A 23,592-nucleotide genomic window follows, 5' to 3' on the forward strand; every position below is an offset into this window, starting at 1 on the left:
TTTCACCTGCATATATTCAGTTGACTCGTCATCATTCTCTCTAGATTTTGTTAGAATGTAGTCTATCTGTGATTTTGAATCACCTTGATGGTATGTATGGTCTATAGGGTAGTTAGATGGTAGCTCTATTTGATTTTCCTTACAGAAGTTTTTAAACAGTTCATCTTGAGTGTCCTTGTATTGTCTATGGAATGAAGCATTAAAATCGCCGGCGATAATAATTGAATGAGTTCTTTGATATTTTAGTAGTAATTCTTTTAAGATGTCCAAAGCTGCTCTATAAGCATCATGACCTTTGTCGGTACCTCTTGAGGGGAGATATACATTTATAAGACATATTGGGTCTTTTGTGGTTGAAATTTCGATAGCCTGGATTCTGTTATCTCCATCAGGAAGTTGAGAAAACATAGTTGACATGGATTTTCTATACAAAATTGCAATACCTCCATGGCCTCTTGGTCTACTGATTGGAGATAAGGGTTCATTATCATCAATTTGTCTCGAGAAAGTTATAAAATCTGAATGATGTTACTGGTTTCCCACATAGAAAATTATGTGCTACACCAGCATGGATAAAAGGAAAAATTGAATAGGAATCCAGTTAAGAGAAAGCATGCTGACGATATATAATTTCTAGAGGTTGTTACATTCGACCTGGAATTATATATTTATAGCGTGGTAACGATTTTTTTTTAAAAAGTGAAAACAAAATCTGTATTTTTTCTTGCAAGCAAATGAAGAATGGAATGAAGAGCTCATTTTAAGAAGTGACGGGCTGTGCACGTTTGACGGTTTTCAAGAGTCAACTTTCTAATTTTTGAAGACTTTGAAATCATACTTCATTTATTTTTCAGAATAGAATATAAGCAGTCGCAATACAAAACAGAAAAGCGATGTCAACTGGAGTAATGTTACATCAACAAGTGATTAGTGCTAATGTTTACTTTCTTTGGGGTCACCGGTAGATGTCTGTATGATCAAAGGTTATGTTGTCGATATTGTCCAATCAACAGAGACTCTTTAATAGCGCGGTTAATTTAATGCGATCTTTTGGTGGGAAACTTCAAAGCGCCCGATCGCAAAGTTGGACAGGACGAAAAAAAAATCTGGGAAAGAAAGATAAAGATAAAATGTTAGGAAGAAAACCACTGAAACAGATCGACACCAATGGTATGTATATGTTAACTACAAAAAAATATTATAATCCATTCTTGTTTCTTTTTTTTATGATATATTTCTATTTCATTTTCACAACACCCTGGCCTTTGTCTTTTTTTTTTATAGATTGCTAGTAGACCACATTTTTAAAACCCTGAATCTGCACTTAGTTTGTTCCATAGTTTTGTCTTTTAAAGCTGAAGAATTTGATTTGAACTTCAACTCCAGTGAACATTCAAGCTTTTGAAGTTTTGTTCATTTTAATAATTAGAATTTTTTTTTAGAACTAGAATTATATATAGTCTTTTATGCATATACAGATCCAGGGGGCATGGGGGTCGACCCCTCCCCCCATTTTTGTGGGAAAAATTTGGTTAAATATATAGGGAATCACTGAAGCGTGACTGGAGTGGCCCCCCCCCCCCCTCATTACCTTTGCTATGTAATTATGAAATTCCATTACTTTCAATATTACATATAGATATTTGCAGAGTAATAAAAAATGCAATCAGTGTATCACACTTTATACACTTGCCAGGTACTTTTGATTTTATTTTTAAAAGTCCCCAATTACAGTAGAAAAGAAAAAAAATATATAATCTTCTAATACTACAACTAATGAACTCTAAATGATTTAACTTTTTTTTTATTTTTCTGCATCTGTGCAGAAATCTTTTCCTGTATCATTTAGGTCTGGATTTGAGTAAAATGTTAGAACTTAGGAGACGTCCCTTGTAACAGTAAAGAATTGAAAAACTATAAATCAATAAACTGATTATATCATAATGCATCAGTACACACCAGTTCAGAGATTCAGTTAATCATTTATGTAACTGTCGAGTGGCTTCCACAGGCCATATGACCAAAATGTAGGGATTGCCACTTCCAACATGTGTAACTACTGTTCTGTTGGAATTGGGTACCTATGGAATAAACATTATATAAATGTTATTTTACAGTCATGGGAAACACACTGAACGACATAGGAGCCTTGCTTCCAAAAGGGAAAAAGTATACAGTAAGTATCAAGAATTTTTTCATGGCCAATAAAATCAGCAGAACAGGAAGTCTTTTCGGTTCACACAATTTGATACTTGTAGACACTGGATTAAAAGTGAGGTGTTCATCAATGACAATTGACTTGACAACCCAATGAAACAAAACAGAAGCTTAAGCCAAACAGATGTTTATGTAGACAAGTAAAGTGGTTGTACAATATTTCAACATCAAATTCTAGTCCCCTTCCCTTTAAAAATATTTTTGAAATAATACCTGATTATTCACAAATGCCACATCCATTGTCATAACATTACTTAACTACAAAGTACAAGTCATATTCAAGTTGCATCTTTGAAATTAGCCCTTGTCAAAATAAAATGCATTTAGTCAACTTAAACACAAAACTTTGGATAGATTTAGTTACAATCTTTTCCTCTTAAATGTAGCATGCAATGCAAGACTTTTTGCAGATGACTGTTTATTGTATAGAAATGTAAATAATAGTTCTGATGCACAATTACTTCAAAAAGATTTGTCTAGTTTAGTAAAATGGGAAGGATTGGCAAATGAATTTTAATCCTGAGAAGTGTTATGTAATTCATATTTCTAAAAAAAGTAAACCTTCCACTTTTGATTATATATTGCATAATCATATTTTAGAAGCAGTAAAAGACAGTAAATATTTAGGTGTAACTATAAGCCATGATCTTGATTGGGGAACACATATAAACAATATTACTTGTAAGGCAAATAAAACCTTAGGTTTTCTTCGTAGGAACTTAAAAAACTGCATCACTTGTCCGTCCGGTCGTCGAATACTCTTCCCCTGTCTGGGATCTTTACAAAAAACAACACATCACTCAGGTTGAGCAGGTACAGCGCAAGGCAGCCAGGTTTGTCTTCAATGATTATAAAGACAGATCACCTGGAGCAGTTTCAAATTTAATAAAATCATTGGAATGGGAAAATTTAGAATTAAGAAGGAAAAAGGCTAGATTAACTATGCTGTATAAAATAAATTGGGGGTTAGTTGAAGTTCCTAAGGACAACTTAACAATATCTGATAGATGCAATAGGGGGAAACATAAATTTAGGCAAATATCAACAAATAAAGATTTCTATAAATTTTCATTTTATCCTCGCACTATTTCGGACTGGAACTCACTACCTGAAGCAATAGGTATGTCAGACACCCTGGAATCCTTCAAAAGTGGCATATCCACTCTAACATTTGAAGGATCCACAGCAACTTATTAAACTTTAAAGCCACTGTACATAATGTATATATGTTATTGATAACGATTTTTCTTGTCATATTATCTTTAAATTAAGTCCATATGTACATAGCACACAAGTTCCGGGAAGTTTTACACTCCTACCTAGGAGTCTACTCCCGTATTCGGAAGAAGAAGAAGAAGAAGAGCATCGCTATTGGTCTGAGTAAAAACTAGATTTTGGATAAACACTTGTGTGGATAGACAGTTTTATTACAAAAAAGTTAGCAGTAGATTGTATGCATATTTATTTTGTAGGTCTCAGTAGAGGGTAATATCGGGTGTGGGAAGACTACATTGTTGGAGTATTTCAGGTCTTCTCCTAACGTTGAGGTAAGACTAGTTATAAAACCAACATTTTTTTAACAGATAGGAATTTTATATTTTGTTCATATCTAATTTATGAAATTCATGTTCTTTGTAAGAAACAAGATGTAGTGATGGAAATGTACTCTTGTTTAATTACTTGGATATAAGTATATGGTATGAGTGCCAATGAATCAACTCTCCCTCCAAGTCACAATTTGTAGAAGTAAACCATTATAGGTCAAAGTACTGTCTTCAACACAGAGCCTTGGCTCACACTGAACAGCAAGCTATTAAGTGTAAAACCATTCAATTGGAGGGAAACCAATGGTCTAATCTATATAAAAAAAGAGAAACCTGTATGAACCACATCAACAAATGACAACCACTGAACATCAGGTTCCTGGCATTGTACATTAGTCACTTAGATGAGATATGATTATGTAAAAACATATCTTAAATTTGCATTTGCTCTCCCTAGTAGCATGCCAAGGACAAGAATTGTACAAATCTAAAAGTAAAAGAAGAATTTTATAAAGCTTTTTTTCCTTTTCTTTAGTCATGGAATTTAAGTTGCATGGAACATTTTTCTAGGTTCTAAATTCAAGTGCTAACTTTTTATGAAGTACCTTTTTAACACTTGTTTGATTTTGCTTTATGTATTTATTTGTCATTTACATATAGTTGCTTATGATGTTGGTTATATTTTGTTTACAGGCTATAAGAGAACCAGTAGAACAGTGGACAAATATACAAGGACATAATGCATTGGTAAATATTTACTTCTACAGAACACTAGGAAAAGAAGTCCATCTATATAACTGTACATGAATTGGTTGGGCTTCCTTTTTATCAAATAATTCCTGTTAAAAGTTTTTAGTCATTTGGTTAATTTTAAGCACACAACTGATTACACGTCATACAATTTAGGTATTCTTGAAATTTTGTAAATTAAAAAAGATGGGGTATGATTGCCAAGAAGACAACTATTCCAACAGACATAAACTGTACTAGATTTTTAAAAAGGTTCAGGTATGACAATTTTTTTCATTTTAACAACAAATACGACAGATAGCAAGCAATTGACCACCTTTAAATTACTGGTTACTGACTTGGGATAAGCACATACAGATTTGAGACTAGTAAGGCCTAAAAAAAAAATAATCTGTGTTTCCAGTAACATCTTTTTGAAATATAGGGTCGGATGGTTTTTCCAAGTCCGTAATTAGTTTTCAAATACCGGAAGTCGACCATTTGCAATGTTTTTGAAGCACCTGCTGTGCATCTATAATACTAAAATTACGAGGTCCAATTTGTCAGCCGTCATCACGTAAAAACGACGAATCAAAGAATTCAACTTTATATACAACTAATATAGTACTAAGGTGTAGATTAAAAATTACACCACTCCAGACCCTTTTGTTTTCCACGTAATTAATATCGCCAATAATTAGGAAGTTCCGGGTCGAGTCCGATACCGATACCAATAGTATAATCACCTGTTACCTATTACCTTATCTGTACGTTCCGCATCTGACAGGCGCACCACCAAACGGTGTATTCAGGATTAATATGCTATATAAACGGGTCATAATCACAGGGTTGACACTACTAAATTGTCAAATTGTTACCTATTGTATTATTTTAATCCGTAAGACTTTCTAAGATAACAATACGAATACTAAAAATCTGGACTAAAATAAGTTTTAATTTGTTAGCGGGCATGACGTAAAACAGCGAATCAAAGAATTCAACTTTATTAATAACTAATATAGGACAATACTGTTGATTAAAAAATACTCTATTCCAGGACCTTTTGTTTTCCAAATATTTAATATCTTACCAATAATTGATAAGTTCCAGTTCGACGGGTTCAAACAGAAAGATTTGAAAGCAGAGAAAATTGTGTATCTTATAATCCGGCATGACTTTATCAGATGACAGTACTAATACTAAGATAAGGCTTGCGCATAGTTATATACTTTAATTCAGTCACGGACCCGCGATATCACGGGTGTGTTCTAGTATTTCTTAGATTTTAAACCTATTTGGAATACCTTTTGACATTAATAAAAGGTTTTACTGGCTTTCTGTGCCAGTAGAAGCAAGTTAGATAAATTATTATGTCGATGAACAGAAGCCTGTGTCAAAAACAGGGTCGGTTGATACCATTTTTTTTTTTTTTGAAGATCCAATAAAAAAATTAGGGTCAGGGCTAAAAAACAGGGTCAGGCAGGTTACAGGAAACTCCGATTTTTTTTTCTCAGCCTAATCAGAAAAAAAAAGGTGCAATCAAAACATCAATCTAAGAGTCTCAAAAATACTAAAAGCTAGTTGATCAAAGCCAATTACAAAACAAATACATTAATCATGCTTTCGGAGATTAAACATCAACTGATACACATCCAACAGATTTGGTGTAGATACCATAATGTGTCAGAGAAAGAAATATTTAGTTTAACAATGTTTTTTTTAGGCTTTGTTGTATCAAGACCCCCAGCGATGGAGTTTTACCTTTAATTTGTATGCACAGTTAACCAGAATACAGATGCATGTCAAGCCTCATGTAAGTTGATTATATAAAATGTATGTTCTTTCAATGAATTCTGCATCTTCTATTATTTTACCAAAAATCCATGTTATTGCTTTGCTCAGGTCATTCATTTATCATTAGAAGGTGGTGCCTGTACTTTTACCATCCTATACTTAGTACCACCAGAATTTAGGAATTTTAATATAAGATGTTCATAGAATATATTGAAAAGTGCCATCTACATAAGGAAATGTACCTGTCAACGTGAAGGATAATGAAACCCTTGTCTTAGTCTTGTCTGTTTGTCCAACAAGTTTGTGTTAGGCCACGGTTTTTTAATTTGTTGGTTTACGGATTTTCTCCATGAAAAAGTCGGGTCGGTCGGTAGGGAAAAAAATAAAATAATATCTTTCAAGACAGAAGACTGATATGCAAAATAAATATATATTTCACCTTTCTAATAATATGTTTGTTATCCTATTTTGTCATCATTTCTTAAATTTTAGTTTAATGAAATATTATTGCTCAGTTGTAATAAAAATTGCATGACATCAGAGTTCGCGAAAATGGTCGGTCCTGTCGGTCCTATCGGTCAAAATGAAGCTCGGACCAGTATTTTGAAAGCTAGTGCCGGTCCTGATGACCGATGTAAAAACGGCCGTTGTAGTTCCTTTTTTATCGGTGATTAGTTGTACCGCAACTAATTCCAATATGTGTTTACATCGGTCTTCAGATGTACCTGCTGCTAATTTCCGGTACTGGTTTCCTGTTATAAACAAACTGAAACCTATGGAAACCAAAGTGCCGATTTACACGTGGCCTACTAAATTTGTTCTTGGCAAACAATCGGCGATTGAAATCTTAGATGGAGATAACAAATACTGAGAAAATGATTCAGTTGATGAAATAGAAAGAGAAATGACTTTGATTAAGAACAATCAGAAGATTAGAACTCGTACTTCATTATTAATTTGTCCGTGGCTGTAAAAAATAAAACTAATAATAATAAAAGATATTTTTGGATAAAATATGTTATTATTTTTATTTTAGGTTCAAATTGACAGATTTTTTAGGACTGGCTAAAATTTTGTAGGACTGACAAATAATCTTGCTTTGTCGGTCCCATGACCGACAGGTCAAACGAAGTTTTCGCGAACTCTGTGACATTGCCTAATAATTTCCTGTAAAAAAGGGGGTGGACGGACGAAGACGTAATTAAATTTCACAAAGGAAGACAAATTCACATAGCTCTTAATCAATTCCAGAAAACTTGGTGAATAATGATCTTCAAGAACGAAAACTGATAAAGAAATAAATGTAAAAGCGTGGTAAGAAAATAATTTTCAACACACGCATCAAAAACGTAATAGACTCGTCCACTGGAAAAAAACGAGAATATCGGGTTAATCTGTTGTCACACATTCCCGTTTTTATCCAAATGGACGAAATTTTTTTATTTATGAAACAAGAAAATTTTAAATGATCTGTTAATATTCAGTACTTTAACTTGATGTCCTGAACTTCCACCTGTCCACATTTGGACAAGTCTATTTCTATGAGAAGATGCATCTTACGGACTGTTGACAAATAAGAGAAACGAACTTATTGTGTAAATGGTTTTAAACACGGGTTTCGTTCCACAAAAATATTTGTCCAAACGACATGTCAAGGTCATTAATAATTGATTTATCTATTTTTAGAAACGTAAACTGGAAGTTTCATTTTTTCACAACAGAAAGTGTTATCAATTCTGTTAGGTGATTAATGCATTTCATTTTATAAAAAAAGGATAATTTATTTATTTTTCAGGGATAATGCATTTGTTAGGGTCGGCGGGAATGAAAAAGCATGAAAAGTCAATTTTATTTTTATTCTGGAAATAGGCAAAATCAGGTCGGCGGATCCGTAAACCAACAAATTAAAAAATCCTGGCCTTAAGATCTTTCTCAGAAACTTGTAAACAGAATGACCAGGTTTGTCAACAGTTTGATTGTGATGAGTTTCAATACTAGCACTATTTAGACCTGTCTGAAAAAATATTCCTGTTTGCCCATACTTTGAGTTCTTCTTTTTTTTATGAATTAACTTGAATTCTTTCATTATTTTGACGGAACTCTCAAATACAACTACAAGAATGACTTAATTAGGTCAGCAGCTCAACGATGACGAGTTGTAATGTATGCGCTTTTTATATGTCCAGATACCTACTTCCTGTTTCCCTATAATGGTGTTTTAACTTGGTTTATGCCTTTCTACAAACATTTAATTGTAATGTATATATATTGTTTCATTATATTTGCAGATGAAACCTGTAAAAATGCTGGAGAGATCTCTTTATAGTACTAGATATTGTTTTGTAGAAAATGATTTTAGAAAGTAAGTATATTAAATGTTGTTTGTTTAACACTGATCAAACCCAAACTTAGTAATCACAATAAGAAACTGAAGACAAGAAGTCAAGACATCATGACATACTTAAACTTTTATCAATGTTTCCGTGTAATTTACATGGTAGTAGGCTAATGATAATATACAGACTGTTAGTATATTCTGTGACTCACAATTTCAGTTTTACAAGAAAAGATACCAAATTGAAACTAACACTCAAGAGTTGAAGAAGAACAAAAATTGCAAAAATAAGACTCATCAACAGTCAATAAAACATGACAGCAATAAGTAAGACTGAGCAAGACAACTCCAGCAAAATATTATTATCAATCTAATTGAATTTATATTAAAATATTTAATGTTTTGTAGCAAAACAATAAATGGTATGGAACTTGGTATTTTAAATGGATGGTTTGACTTTTTAATGGAGAGAGAAAATACTTCATTAGACCTCATCAGTATGTATATGTTCATGTCATTTATGTAAAAATTGATTGTTTATGTATCTGTCTTTACTCTACATGTCTGAGCTGAATTTTTGGAAAATTTAAAAGATTTAACTTGCCTTTTGAGGTGATTCTTGCAGGCGGGAACACTTTTTACAAGTCTCATCTAATGGTTGATGAAATTATTGCATGAAATGCGACCTGGCCAAAAAAAAAACCACTGTATTCACTAATGCAAGTATTGCTGGTTATTTTAACTTTGTTAAATTATGATATGAATACTTCTGGGTCTCCCATACCAACAGACCTATAATTATGTCACCTGTGGTATGGGGTGGATGATTTTACTATTTTGAACCCAATTGTATGCCTCTTTATGTATGATATTTACATGCAAGGACCTTATTAGACCGATATGGACTGGCATGTTTTTTGCTTAAAAGATCAATTTTATGATTTTATGATTAATTTGTAGTATACCTCAGGGCTGATCCACAAGTATGTTTTAACAGAATAAAGAAAAGATCCAGGAAAGAGGAATGCAGTGTTCCTTTTGTAAGTTGTTTTAGTAGGTTTATATAATAATGCATAATTCATTCCTGTTGATGGTCCCTGATTCTCTCCAGGTACACTTGTTTCCTCCACCAATGAAAACCTGCGCCCACAATATAAACAAGAGTGCTGAAAGTGGCATTTATATTCACCTCAATAAAAAGAGAATTCACAACAAAAAAAAATAATATAGACAACCAAAATGTTATATTTCTTCACTGGCGTAGTGCTTGCATCTACATATTAGTTATCATTTATATAACTGTCACAGACACATCACTGTCAGACATTGTTATGCTGATCTTGTATTTTATTTCATGAAACTTGTATTAAAGTACCTTCTATTGTAGGAATTGTTAGCATGACAACATTATAAAAGTTTAAAATTGTATTTTAGGAATTAATCCAGTCTTTACATGACTTGCATGAAGAATGGTTGATACAACACAAGAAATTTAAACTTCCTGCCCCTGTACTGGTAAGTTATTTACAGAATATATCTTTGACCTACGGATTCATTAAACTTGTGTGGGACCCAGGAAGGAATTTTTAAATCTACTTGAATTCAGAGTCCGGTACTGTGAAATGTTAGTGAAATTTTGAATTTGTCTTTAAAACTGTTACCCCTTTTTAGCTCACTTGGGCCAAGTGAGCTTTTCTTATCACTTGGCGTCCGGCGTCGTCGTTAACTTTTTACATTTTGAACTTCTTCTAGAGAACCACTGAATGGAATTAAACCAAACATGGTATGAATGTTCCTTATGAGGTGCTCACTAAGTTTTGTTACTTTGTAGCAGATCCATCATCCAAGATGGCCACCAGCGGGGAAATTAGTTTAACATAGGACCCTATGGGAAATGCATACAAATAACTTCTTTTAGAGAAACACTGAATGGAATGAAACCAAACATGACATGAATGTTCCTTATGAGGTGTTGACAAAGTGTTGTTACTTTGTCGCCAATCCAACGTCCAAGAGGGCCGCCAGTGGGGAGACTAAGTTAACATAGGACCTTACGGGAAATACATACAAATTTTTTCTGTTAGAGAACCACTTAATGGAATGAAACCAAACATAGCATAAATGTTCCTTTCCTATTAGGTGCTGGCCAAGTGTTGTTACTTTCTAGCCAAATTTTATATGATTTCATAAACCCAGGTAGAATCAGGTGAGCGATACAGATACAGGCTCTTGAGAGCCTCTAGTTATAAGTGCCTACCTTTTACACTATGTATGTTTAAATAGAACAGTCCTTCAAGGGATAAGAGAATCTCTTTAGATTTCTATAAATGCAGAATTTATGACAAGGTTTTATTAACCCTTTCACCGATTGCTGCCCAGACAGAAGCTACTCTGAGACGATGGTTTCCCTGGCTACTATTACTCAAGTGGGAGATCTTCATAATAAATGTCAATAAAAACTTGTTTTTAGTTATTTGTGTATTTATTTCATTCACTAACATCATGTTCACAGTTTTGTTCATGTTTTGATAATTTATTCTTCATAAAATATTCAAATTTTCAAATTTTCGGCATTATCTAGGTGAAATTCTCAAAATTCTGCTCTAAGACCCCAAATCGTAATTTTTTAACCCAAAACGGCATAATTTTGAAAAATTTTATGAGGCTGTACAAATTCCTCGCACTGAACGATGTCCATTCCAAGTGTTTTGTACATAAAACGACATTTTATGTCAAAAAAGTATACTAGTTTGGCTTCAATTCTTCCATATTCTATAAAAAAAAATGTTCCCTCATTTCAAATTCTCGTAAATTCCGTAAATTTCGTCTGAATTTGACACGGTTTTCAACAAACGGAAGCGCCATGTTTACACTTTCATCCGGGTATTCATCAAAGAAAGATAACTCATGTTTGCACTGTTTTGAGCGGGAAATATAAAAGAGGTATTCTGATCCCGGTAAAACGGGACTCATTGTCAGCTGTCTGAAGCGTGAATCCCGGTAAACCGGGACTCATCGGCGAAAGGGTTAATGTGAATTTTGTAACTTGATGATTATTGCAATAAGAACTCGCATTCTGATAACTGGTACATATATCTGTATGTAGATTTTCCTGTAACTGCAATAATTAATGTAGCATTTTCTTCCTTTCTTAAAAAATGGCAATGATAAATCAGAGTTCGCGAAAACTTTGTTTGACCCGTCGGTCATGGGACCGACAAAGCAAGATTATTTGTCAGTCCTACAAAATTTTAGCCAGTCCTAAAAAAATCATGTCAATTTGAACCTAAAATAAAAATAATAACATATTTTATCCAAAAGTAACTTTATTATTATTAGTTTTATTTTTTACAGCCACGGACAAATTAATAATGAAGGACCAGTTCTGATCTTCTGATTGTTCTTAATTAAAGTCATTTTCTCTATCCATTTCATCATCTGAATCATTTTCTCGGTATTTGTTATCTCCATCTAAGATTTGAATCGCCAATTGTTTGCCATGAACAAATTTAGCAGGCCACGTGTAGATCGGCACTTTGGTTTCCATAGGTTTCAGTTTGTTTATAACAGGAAACCAGTACCGGAAATTAGCAGCAGGTACATCTGAAGACCGATGTAAACGGCACATATTGGAATTAGTTGTGGTACAACTAATTACCGATAAAAAAGGCACTGCAACGGCCGTTTTACATCGGTCATCGGGACCGACACTAGCTTTCAATATACTGGTCCGAGCCTCATTTTGACCGATAGGACCGACAGGACCGACCATTTTCACGAACTCTGGATAAATGTACATAAACAATTAACCATCTAAGCTTATTACGATTTGTTGTGAAGTCCCTTGCTATTGACAATTCTTTGAATTTTATCTATTATTATCCTACTGGTAATGGACTCGTTTTGTTAAATATTGGTTTATCTTTTATATGAAACAATCTATTTGATGTTAATGTTTATACCTGTTGATATGTCATTCTTTTCAGGTGCTTGATGCAAACAAAGAATACTCAGAGATAACACAACTGTATGAAGATAAAAGACAAGAAATTTTATGTGGATTCCACTGATAGGAGTGGAGATGTGTGTAAGTGTGAGAATCAGTGGAGATGTGTATAAGTGTGAGATGAATACATGTGTATACAAGCAGTGCAATAGTTATTTCATGTTAGTGTCTATGTTACATTTGATTGTCATGTTGAATACGGTTTATTGTTAGTGTATTATGTTTTATATGATTGTTATGTTGAATGATGTATGTGAATGTTTCAATTATTTATTGTTTTTCAATACTATTACTAGAAGTATTAACTAGTATGTTATAAAAGGTAGAATTTAAATATGCCTGGATGCTCTTTAAAATTTGAAGATGTAAAAAACAAAATCTTTGAAATGAAAAATATAAGTGGTACTTGACACGCATGCATGTGATTTTTACATGGCAAGGATTAAAGTTGATAATATATTAAAAGCTTGAAATATATTATTAAGTTTCTGCTTTATACTTGTTTAACTTTCAAAATTGTTTTATTGTACTTTTAATTATATTTCTTTGTAAAAATCTGGAAAGAAAATGAATAATTTCACTTTTTTATTTCTGATTCAGATATTTAAATTCAATTTAATTTAGATACATACTACAATTTTGTTTTTGTTTGTACGAAATGTTAATTTAGCATGTTAACTTGCATGGGCATTTGAAAAAACTTTGTGAAGCAATGATATTAACAAGATGACAGCTGAATTTGGTCATTTTAGTAGATTTTCTGCATGATGCCAATGTTATGCATTAAAGTTCAAATAACATTTTTTTTATGTTCATTTATTGAGGTACAACGAGTATGCTAGTTATAAATAAACATAAGTGTTCAAAGTTACAAATGATCTCACTTTGATGTCTTCAAGTCTTAAAATGCATTTTATTGACAGTATAGTCATGTAATTACTTGTATTTATTACTCTTAGTAGATTTCTGTATTAAATTTGATTGGAAACAATTTACATGGTTACACCACTGCCTTGTTGACATAAATTGTTGTTAAGTACTTTTGTCACAGTATCCAAATAGTATGAATTATAACATGCAAAAATAAAAACACATTATTTAAGACCTGAAGTTACACTTTGTTAAATCAAATCTACCTCAATATATCTGAAACTTTCATGGCAGCTTAATTTGTCATCTTTTATTCACTTTTTAATAAATAAAAAAAATATATTTGTCTTAAAACTTGCATACTTATTAAAATTTATGTAAACAAGTTTCAAACTTTCACACTATTTAGGTTATAAGGTACTGTGATAGAAGCAGTTATTTTGTGTTCCTAATATTATTCAATACCTCAGTTATAATTTAAAAGTGTTCAAAATTTGTATGAAGAAACATTTTTGTAAACCAAGGTGCTTATTTTTTGCCACAGAGAACTAGCTCATTTTAAGATTTTCCAATTATTGATTTCTTTTACTTGTTTGTTTATGTTTTTGTTATTTAAAGATGCTGAATTTTGTTTACATTTTACCATGTCATCTGAGCTTTGATGTCATTTTTTTCAACCATATTTCACAATGAAAATGTACTGTTATCTTTTATTATTATAATTGCTCATTTTGAAGAAACTTAAATATACAATTTTAAATGAAGCAATGCATCTAAAACTGTGTTTTAAGGATACTATAAAAATATACTAGTACTTATGTAGATGTTGTATCAAGTATGCAAAAACAAATAAATAGGAGAGGATGATTTTAACTTGTAATGTCATGCATTATAGTCTCCATACAAACCATTATTGAAATATTGAACTCTGTTGAAGTCAACTGCTAGATTAAGTCCCAATCATTCATTGATAGTCAATGATATTTTATACATGAATGTCAAAATAAAGATTTTATATATATATATATCTGTTGTTTATCTTACTCTGATATATATACCCTAACTGTACTAAACATTTTTTTTCAATAAGGCTACATGTGTACCAAAAGGACATATCTTGTATCGACAAAAAGAATCATACGTAATAGGTCTTCTCAATTTTATTTATTTTTAAAAGTAAATGATCATTTTATGTGGACATTAGATTAATGTCTGAAGAATAAACCCACCATACAGTACTGTTGTTTGTTGAGCCTGCCACGTCTGTTTCAGAAAATGCTGCAACAGAGATAGTGATCTGGAGACGGCAGCCTACCTATCCTCTCAAAAGCTTTATATATTTTAGAAGGTAAAAGACCTGGACCCTTCATACCTTGTATATAGATGCCATATGTTGTGAAGTTTTCCTTGGTCAGAGGTCCATTGTCCTTCACCTTGCTTTCATGATTGACTACTTGAGAAAAAAAAAGTGTTTTAGTATTTTTAATTTCTTTCTCATGAGTAAACAGATATCTATATTCGGTATGAGTGTACCTCGTGCCTGTCTGACAGTTTTTGCTTGACCTCGACCTCATTTCATGGATTCGTAAACAAGGTTTAGTTTTGGTGGTCAAATCCATATCTCTGATATTCTATAAGCAATAGGTCTTGTATATTGGGTGTATGGAAGCACTAAGGTGTACATGTTCATCTGGCAGGTGTCATCTGACCTTGATCTTATTTTCATGGTTCAGAGGTTAGTTATTTTTTTTGTGTTAATAGTACGGTGACCAAACCCAATTTAAAAAAAATTTAATCGTCAAACAGACAATATGGCTATATTATATATCATTGGATTCGGCAAACTGAGTACTTTGGAATATCAATGTCGTCAAAAAGAAATGTGGTAACAGTTTTGCATAAATTAAGGTCAAAGATCAACATACTGTTTTCTTTTTTTCCTTCTATATTTTCAAAATTAAAATATATAAGCAGCGTTTAGTGTTAAGTTTCAGATACAGACATTTTTTCAAATGATATAACAATGAATTATCTTGAAAATGTAAAAAAGAAAGGGACTTATTACTCGATTAATTCTAAAAATTGGTGTTTTTCAAACACTTGTTCTATTAGTAAGATCAATGCAAATTACGTTAAAGTTACAGAAGTTACCTTGCCGGGTGACATTCAACCTCAGCAATATATCATAAATGTTGTTTTCAATTGATGCCAACTATCCTGAACGTTTATTTTGCAAAAGCTCGTGCATGTAATTCATTACAACCAAAAACCACTTATTACCCCGAAAACAGTTACAATTAAAAAATCCATTCAAAATGAACCACAAAACATAATTTATCTAGGAGTATCTTCTGATTCACCTGTCAAGGAATTCTAACATAATTCTGACCCTTGAAAGGAGCAAAGCTCTGCACATGTAAGGTTTTGATACAAAATATCATTTTATAGATTGAAATAATAGTATCGATTTGGTTCAACATTTTTGTACAAGTCGAATATCAGAAAAGAAAACCTGTATCTTCGATTGTGTAGTATATATTTTGTTTCAATGCACAAGTTGAAATAATGCTTCTGAGATAATTATTTTGATATTGCTGTTTAATAAAAATTTGAAATATCATATAAATGTTGATTATTTTACATTTTGCGTAAAATTAAATGATGAAAATTTATTAAAATGTACTCTATTAAATGCAAAATATTCGTAGTGTTCATTCTTACAAAAAATCTTCAATAACAGATTAATATTGCTAAACTTTGTTAGAAATGGTTAAAATAAGGTGTAAAAACAATGTATATAATAAACAGAAAGCAAATCACGAATGTTTTTTTAGAATGTAGACCTAAAAACTTTTGAAAGTTGATTTTTCTTTAAAGTAAGGGAGCGTACTTCAAAGCCCATTCTACAAAAATTGCACCGTACGTTTTTTTGACGACAAGTCAAAATGTGAAGTGTAACCTTTGAACTACCAACAGGCCCGTAGCCAGGAATTTCCAAGGAGGGGGTTATTTGGACCCACGAACTCGACTTTAACAGTCACAATTCAAACAGAAAGTTGACTTTAACAGTGCTTCTTTGTTTTCAGGGGTGGGTGGGTTTGTATGAACCCCCCCCCCCCCCCCCCCCCCCTGGCTACGGGTATGACCAATACTGTGATTTATAGCCATATAGTCTGAATGACGATTAAAATCCTTAAATAAGTGACTTTTCCTTACTTGGTCACCGTACTATTAGGTCTGTTCTAATACTGGATGCAATAGGTCAACTTTAATTGGCACATGCAAATATTTTATGTCAGTCTGGCATGTTTTTTTTACCTTGATATCAATTTTATAGATCATTGATCAATGTTAAATTTTAGTTTTTGATCTGTTGTTCTATTACTATTAGCAATAGTTTAACTATACTTGGTTTATGAAATGATTGTAAGATTTATATATCTGTCTGGCAATTCTCATTTGACCATGACCTCATTTTCATGGTAAATTGGTCAATCTAAAGTTGAACCTAGTCTGACAAACCTTTAACAGTAACATAATCTGTGCCCATTGTAACACAAACGTAATGAGTATCAGGTGGTTAGGCATCAACCTGATGTCTTATTTAAAAGGACCTATGATCTTTCATTTTTGTCGAGCCTTCGACTTTAGTCGAAAAAGCGAGACTAAGCGATCCTACATTCCGTCGTCGTCGGCGGCGTCCACAAATATTCACTCTGCGGTTAAAGTTTTTGAAATTTTAATAACTTTCTTAAATTATACTGAATTTCTACCAAACTTGGACAGAAGCTTGTTTATGATCATAAGAAAGTATCCAGAAGTAAATTTTGTAAAAATAAAATTCCATTTTTTCCGTATTTTACTTATAAATGGACTTAGTTTTTCTGCGAGGAAACATTACATTCACTCTGTGGTTAAAGTTTTTAAAATTTTAATAACTTTCATAAACTATCCTTGATTTGTACCAAACTTGGACAGAAGCTTGTTTATGATCATAAGATAGTATCCAGAAGTAAATTTTGTAAAAATAAAATTCCATTTTTTCCGTATTTTACTTATAAATGGACTTAGTTTTTCTGCGAGGAAACATTACATTCACTCTGTGGTTAAAGTTTTTAAAATTTTAATAACTTTCATAAACTATCCTTGATTTGTACCAAACTTGGACAGAAGCTTGTTTATGATCATAAGATAGTATCAAGAAGAAAATTTTGTAAAAATAAATTTCCACTTTTCCGTCTTTTACTTATAAATGGACTTAGTTTTTTTGCCAGAAACAAAACATTCACTCTGTGTTTAAAATGTTTGAAATTTTTATAATGTTCTTAAACTATCCTGGATTTCTACCAAACTTAGACAAAAGCTTGTTTCTGATCATAAGATATTATTCAGAAGTAAATTTTGTAAAACTTGGGGAAATGTTAGGTCAATGGAACGGTAAGCAGATTCTACTTCACATGTGGCACTTGTCATGTTTCCCATGTTTCACAGTACTTACTAGGTAAAAAGTCCAATTTAGTAGGTCAGTTTGTAGTTGTGACAATAGGAACATATCCGATATCATCTGTAAAATGGATATTCCAAATCAATCAAACAACTCATGATGTTGTCTGTAAAATTTAAGATGGGATTATTTCAACCTCACCACTTGGAGCTCTGCTTAATAGCTAGCTTCCTTGTAAACATCAACCCTTGATCTAGGAAATAAAAGCCCTGAAATATCGTACAACTGGGAGATTTATACTATGTTTACACGTGCTGCATCTTGATAATATCAGTTTTAGAGAATGTTTTGTTAAAATCTGAGAGATATTTTACAAAGTAGGATTTATCCATCCCTCAGACAAGATACTTGTTTCTACGTTGGCCATTCTTTTTCTGAAACAAATTTGTCTTTTAGTATGGTATGGGGAATACGTGTGTAAAGTGAAGAAAAGTCAATTGTTTTAATACTATTGAAAGATGAGAAAATTTTGGACTGTATGTACTCTTAAAAGATCTTCATTATTTTCAAGTATCTACATCTGATTCACGCCACCTCTAGAATAGTTTCACAATAAATTTGAAGCCCTGCTTTGACTGCTGATGAAATAGATGCTTATAATTTAGAAAGAGGTTTCGTGGAGCACTTGGAAGGCTCAGCAATATACCTTTATTTGTAAGGACACTTATGTAGTTTAAGTATCCAATACAGTGATGGAATATCCAGTTCTTTATCTTTGGTTGAAATTGGAACATAGAATGTATGGATAAACAAGAATGTGTCCTCAGTACACGAATGCCCCACTGGCACTATCATTTTCTATGTTCAGTGGACCGTGAAAATCGGGTAAAATCTCTAATTTGGCATTAAAATTAGAAAGATCATATCATAAGGAACATGTACACCAAGTTTGAAGTCAATTGGACTTCAACTTCATCAAAAACTACCTTGACCAAAAACTTTAACCTGAAGCGGGACAGACGGACGGATGAACGGACGCACAGACCAGAAAACATAATGCCCCTCTACTATCGTAGGTGGGGCATAAAAAAATCTAACGACAAAAGCACAAAATTTCTTATTTCTTTATTTTGTATAAGTGTATAATATATATATTACACAATACATTTACATGGGTATACAATTGTTGTACAAATACACACATATAAATCACAACCAAACAAAAAATATCACAATACCTTATCAAGGTACATTATTATGCATTAAAGTTGATATGTCATTTGGTGTAAAACAAAATTTGGTATAAAAATATATAAATCTGGATCAACATTAGTGTGAGATTTAAATCATAGAGTGTAGATTATCTGACATTTGAGATTGAAATTGTAAATTGTAGATTACTAACTGAAATTGATAAATTATCTCCTCTTTAAGATAAAAACATAAACATAACTAATTGTTGGTTGTCATGAATCTTTAAAAGGTGATTTGAAATGGTTTATAAAGTTTTCATTATAACTTGTGACCAAGAACCTAAAATACTGATATATGGTTATAACTAATGCAGGTAAACATTAATTTTAACTACAGTAATTATACATTTGATTGCCTGCAATTCCAGATATTTTAGTAAAAATGCCTTCATTCATCATCTGGTTTTCATGTTACTGGTAAATACATTGTAAAACATTTGTATGAAAGCAGACAAAATACTACTATAGTGTGTGATAACATTGTGTGAGGGAATTCGACGTTTGCTGTACCACTGTTCACTCCAGCACAATTTATGACAATACCACTGTATCAATCAGAATGATTTTTTTGCAGTGTTTTAAGAAATGATTTTACTTTGTTGTCGCGTATTATTCGTGATACATTCAATGTTTTAAAAAGGCGAATTTTCTGTATAAAGTCAATGATTATGTTGACTTTTGAAGGCCAAACTTTATACAGCCTTAAGGAGGCTCGCAGGTATAAGATTTTCAGAAAAAAATTAAACATTAATTTTTTATTACAAATTTTATTCATTACTAAAAGCAGTTGTTTCTTTATCACATGGTACAAAAATCATTCCAAAAAATCATTTCGTGTTGGCCCCAGGTGACTTTTAAAATGAAGATATCATTGAAAAAGCTCCAAATTATCTCCCTTTGGTGCAAAAATGTCATTTTTGGCATTAAAATTGAAATATCTTTTTTAACCCATCGGTGACCTACATTTTTTATTGTTGTTTTCGAATAAGCTGTACATAAACTAAATAATTGAAAAATTTAAGCAATTTCTGTAATTTAGTTCTTTTTTTTATTTGGATATTTATAGTTCAACAGAAAAAAAGGACATTAATAAAAATGTAGGCTTCTTTGGAAGGCAGATTGTGAGCTTAAATGAACGGTGACCCCACTTTTTTATTTCATTTTTGTATTAAGTATAAGATAAAGTTCATTTATGGAAAAACATAGAGAAATCCTATATTAAATAAAAAAATTGATTTAGACCCGCAAGCCCTCTTAAATACGCAAATAAAAGATCCAAAAACTATACCAATATAGAATGACATGTTTATGAAATTATAGCAAATCTATTGGTTAACAAATTTTTATTCTTGTTGCAAAATAATGAACTTAAAATATCTGACATTTTCTCCCTACCCAGTTTACCCCTATACATTTTTATGATGTGGACTGGTCATTGTTATTGAATCGTAGGCAATTTGATTGGATTAAGTTGTTATTAGTTTACCTACAAACATGTTTATGCTTTTCATACATGACTATTGATTAATTAGAACGTGCATGAATGTGTACGGTTACTAAAATGACCTTCAAACTGGACACTGGACGAGTCAATATTATGTTTTATCAATGAAAGTTAAGGTATGAAAGGTAAGAATTGCCACTTCTTCTATTTTCACAAAATTTTCTGAATACACAGTTGAAAGATTATTTTTTAAAAGCCTATTGTGGAGATAAAAGAGAAAGTTTACAAATAAGATGTTTTGTTGCATTAAACAAGTCATTTCTTAAGAGAAATGCCGAAATATATTTTACGCACGACTACGGCAGGTAAAATGATTATTTATCATAACAAAAAAAAAGCATTTTTCAGTCTCTTTGGAATATGTTAATTACAATTAATCACAAACTTAAGAAGTAAGTAAATAAAGTCAAAATATGTCCGATCTGCCTATTTCTGGACATCAAAAGTCAATACGATCGTTTTAAAGTCAATTTCGTCTACCTCACAAAATCTTGTTAGGCACTATAAGTAATATGCCTTCAAACGTAAACATATCACACATATAGCACTATTAACTGGGAATGTCTTGTGCATATAAAATGTTTACAAAACAGAAGTCATGAAATATTCTACAAAATATATAAAAAAAACAACATACAAAACAAACAAATCAATATCTACTCCTGATAATAAACTTTCATAAGTTGTCATTTATTGCCATACACAGTAATAAATTATTAATGCTATTTTCTTGAATTGCCTATTAAAGCTAGCTCACCTCAAATTATGTGCCAAATGCCCAATGGTATTGAGATTATGGACATTGGCTATATTTATTTTTAAAGAACTATTTATTGTTGATCTTTGGCATTATAAGGTATTTATTATCGTACTATTTATTAAACAGAATTTTCCCAAAATGGCAAATCAGCAATCCAAAATGACAGCAGCCTGGCAAGAATGTAAATAACAGGATTATTTCTCTTCATCAAGTTAACATGGCCAATGCTACCTGATACCGTGTTTTAAAGACATTGCATAATATATGAGACATAACAATGTTAAAATCACTCTTCATAAACTTCTGTTTCTATACGGAAATCTTCCACTTCTGGTTCAACCAACCTCCTTGGAGTTGGAGGAGTACTACCTGGGCTACTTTCACTACTGTCATCGTTGTCACGGATCACTGCATCGATAGATTCAGGACCAATTATCACTTGTTCTTGAGGAACAGGTTCTCTTGGTCGAGTTTCAATGAATGTTTTTTTAACAGTAGCATATTGAACTGCAGGATCTTCTGGCACATATCCTTTGTTGTCATACATTACAGGATCAAAATTCTCTATCACTATTGGTGGCACTGGTTGCTGCTATTCAAGGATAAATAATTCTAATGTCAACATACAAAAAATAGAAATAAAATGCAGATGTCATGCCCTGTTTTGATCTCTTTTACTCAGATACTTCAAAAAATATTTCATATATTTAACTCAGTAATTTTCAATTATCAAATATTACCAATGAGCTATTTTAACTGAATATTTTAAGACTAATCACTTTATAGTAGTTATCTCTTTTTTGAATTATTTAAATTTATTATTATGTAAAATTAACTTACCAATCTGTCTGAATTTCTCTTTTGTACTACAAATATAATAAAATACAATGATGTATGAGACAAAAATTCAATTGAATACAAAATATAAACAAGTTTATATCAAAAATTTTACCATCAATTTTATATTATTGTGAATTTTGTTAGGATAGACAGGTATTCAGGAGAAATTATTACAATTTCTACAAATGCTGATACACGTAACCAAAAATGCTTATATAATTTAAATGGTTAGTTTGTATTTTTGTGAAACTTATTCTGTTGCTCTTTTGGCAATAAAAAATATTGCAGAAATTTATGAAATTACGGTAGTTTTAACAATTTATAAGAACTAACATATGAACTGACTTACTTAAATTCTGCTTCATGTTTTGTTTACTTTTGCGTATACAAAAGCAAGCCACAATTACAAATATGATGATGAAGAATAATAAAATCAGTACAATTATCATAACAACCATGGCAGGTGTGCCGTCAACATAAGTTGGTTCATCATCAGCTACCTATAAATAGAAACAAAATCTACTAATCGTAAAAAAAAATCTAGAGTGATCAACTACAGTCATTTGCAGTCTAAGGTCGCAAAAGACTCCTATATTACCTTAAAAATGACAGTGTGGTATCAACATGAGGTAGCCTATCAAGGTTCAAATGGAACAAAAATAACTGCATCACTGCTTTTGAAAGTTTTTGCCATGGTTATAAGATAGGGCACATCTTACAGAAGAATTTGTGACAGATAATGCATTAATCAAAGACATGACATCTTTGAATCTGGACTCTTAAAAAATCACATTGATACACCTGACTTAGAGAATCTAGCATTCTTAGTATTTAAAGTACACTTACACCTAAAGATTTAATATACAGCAGATCAAATGGTTCTGTGTTTCTGGCTTTCTGAGTATTTAGTATTGAAAGTAGCTGTGCACCAGTATATATGTAGTTTGTACTGCTAATGGCTGATAGGTACACATCTGACCTGTTATAATGAGAAAATATAAATATTGTCATCATTTAGATATAACCTGTTTCACTTCATCTATTGTGAAATTAACAAGCATTCTGTGAGTATTACTTGGCAATACACAGTCCCCTACTTTTTAAAAATATTCATTATATTGGAACAAAATTCTAACTTTATCTATAACTTGTCATTGTGTAAACTATTTAACAAATATCTAGTCAATATCTTCAAGCATGACGAAAAAAAGTGTTGAAAACTGATGATTTAAGTGAGTTTTTAAAGTCCAAGGACCATAACTCTGCACAAAATCACAGACAGACAATGTGCAAACC

General features: G+C 31.8%; 2 protein-coding genes across 6 annotated transcripts in view; one reads left to right on the top strand and one right to left on the bottom strand.

The window, feature by feature from the left end:
* Nucleotides 1-590: 590 nt before the first annotated feature.
* LOC143046222 (thymidine kinase 2, mitochondrial-like) lies at nt 591-12,903 on the top strand. 2 transcript variants are annotated; one of them, XM_076219263.1, is made up of 11 exons: nt 591-678; nt 855-1,170; nt 2,118-2,176; nt 3,690-3,764; nt 4,455-4,508; nt 6,214-6,303; nt 8,573-8,646; nt 9,028-9,116; nt 9,580-9,659; nt 10,054-10,134; nt 12,606-12,903. In XM_076219263.1, exons 2-11 carry the CDS (start codon nt 987-989, stop codon nt 12,687-12,689), a joined length of 870 nt encoding a protein of 289 aa, XP_076075378.1. In that variant the 5' UTR covers nt 591-678; nt 855-986; the 3' UTR covers nt 12,690-12,903. The 2 variants fall into 2 exon arrangements, with proteins under 2 accessions (XP_076075378.1, XP_076075379.1); XM_076219264.1 differs by having other exon boundaries at nt 623-639.
* Nucleotides 12,904-19,049: 6,146 nt separating this feature from the next.
* LOC143046223 (cadherin-87A-like) overlaps nt 19,050-23,592 on the bottom strand; it is a 46,896-nt gene continuing 42,353 nt past the window's right edge. For 3 of the 4 annotated variants that reach the window (XM_076219268.1, XM_076219265.1, XM_076219266.1), the window contains 4 exons: nt 23,143-23,275; nt 22,646-22,796; nt 22,297-22,322; nt 19,050-22,048 (listed from right to left, as the gene is read on the bottom strand). In XM_076219268.1, the coding sequence (XP_076075383.1) occupies nt 21,743-22,048; nt 22,297-22,322; nt 22,646-22,796; nt 23,143-23,275 (616 nt within the window). In that variant the 3' untranslated portion in view covers nt 19,050-21,742. The remainder of the gene's footprint in view (nt 22,049-22,296; nt 22,323-22,645; nt 22,797-23,142; nt 23,276-23,592) is intronic. The other variant, XM_076219267.1, reaches the window with a different exon arrangement.

This window comes from Mytilus galloprovincialis, chromosome 9, assembly GCF_965363235.1.
Source record: "Mytilus galloprovincialis chromosome 9, xbMytGall1.hap1.1, whole genome shotgun sequence".
NCBI classification, from domain to species: Eukaryota; Metazoa; Mollusca; class Bivalvia; order Mytilida; family Mytilidae; genus Mytilus; species Mytilus galloprovincialis.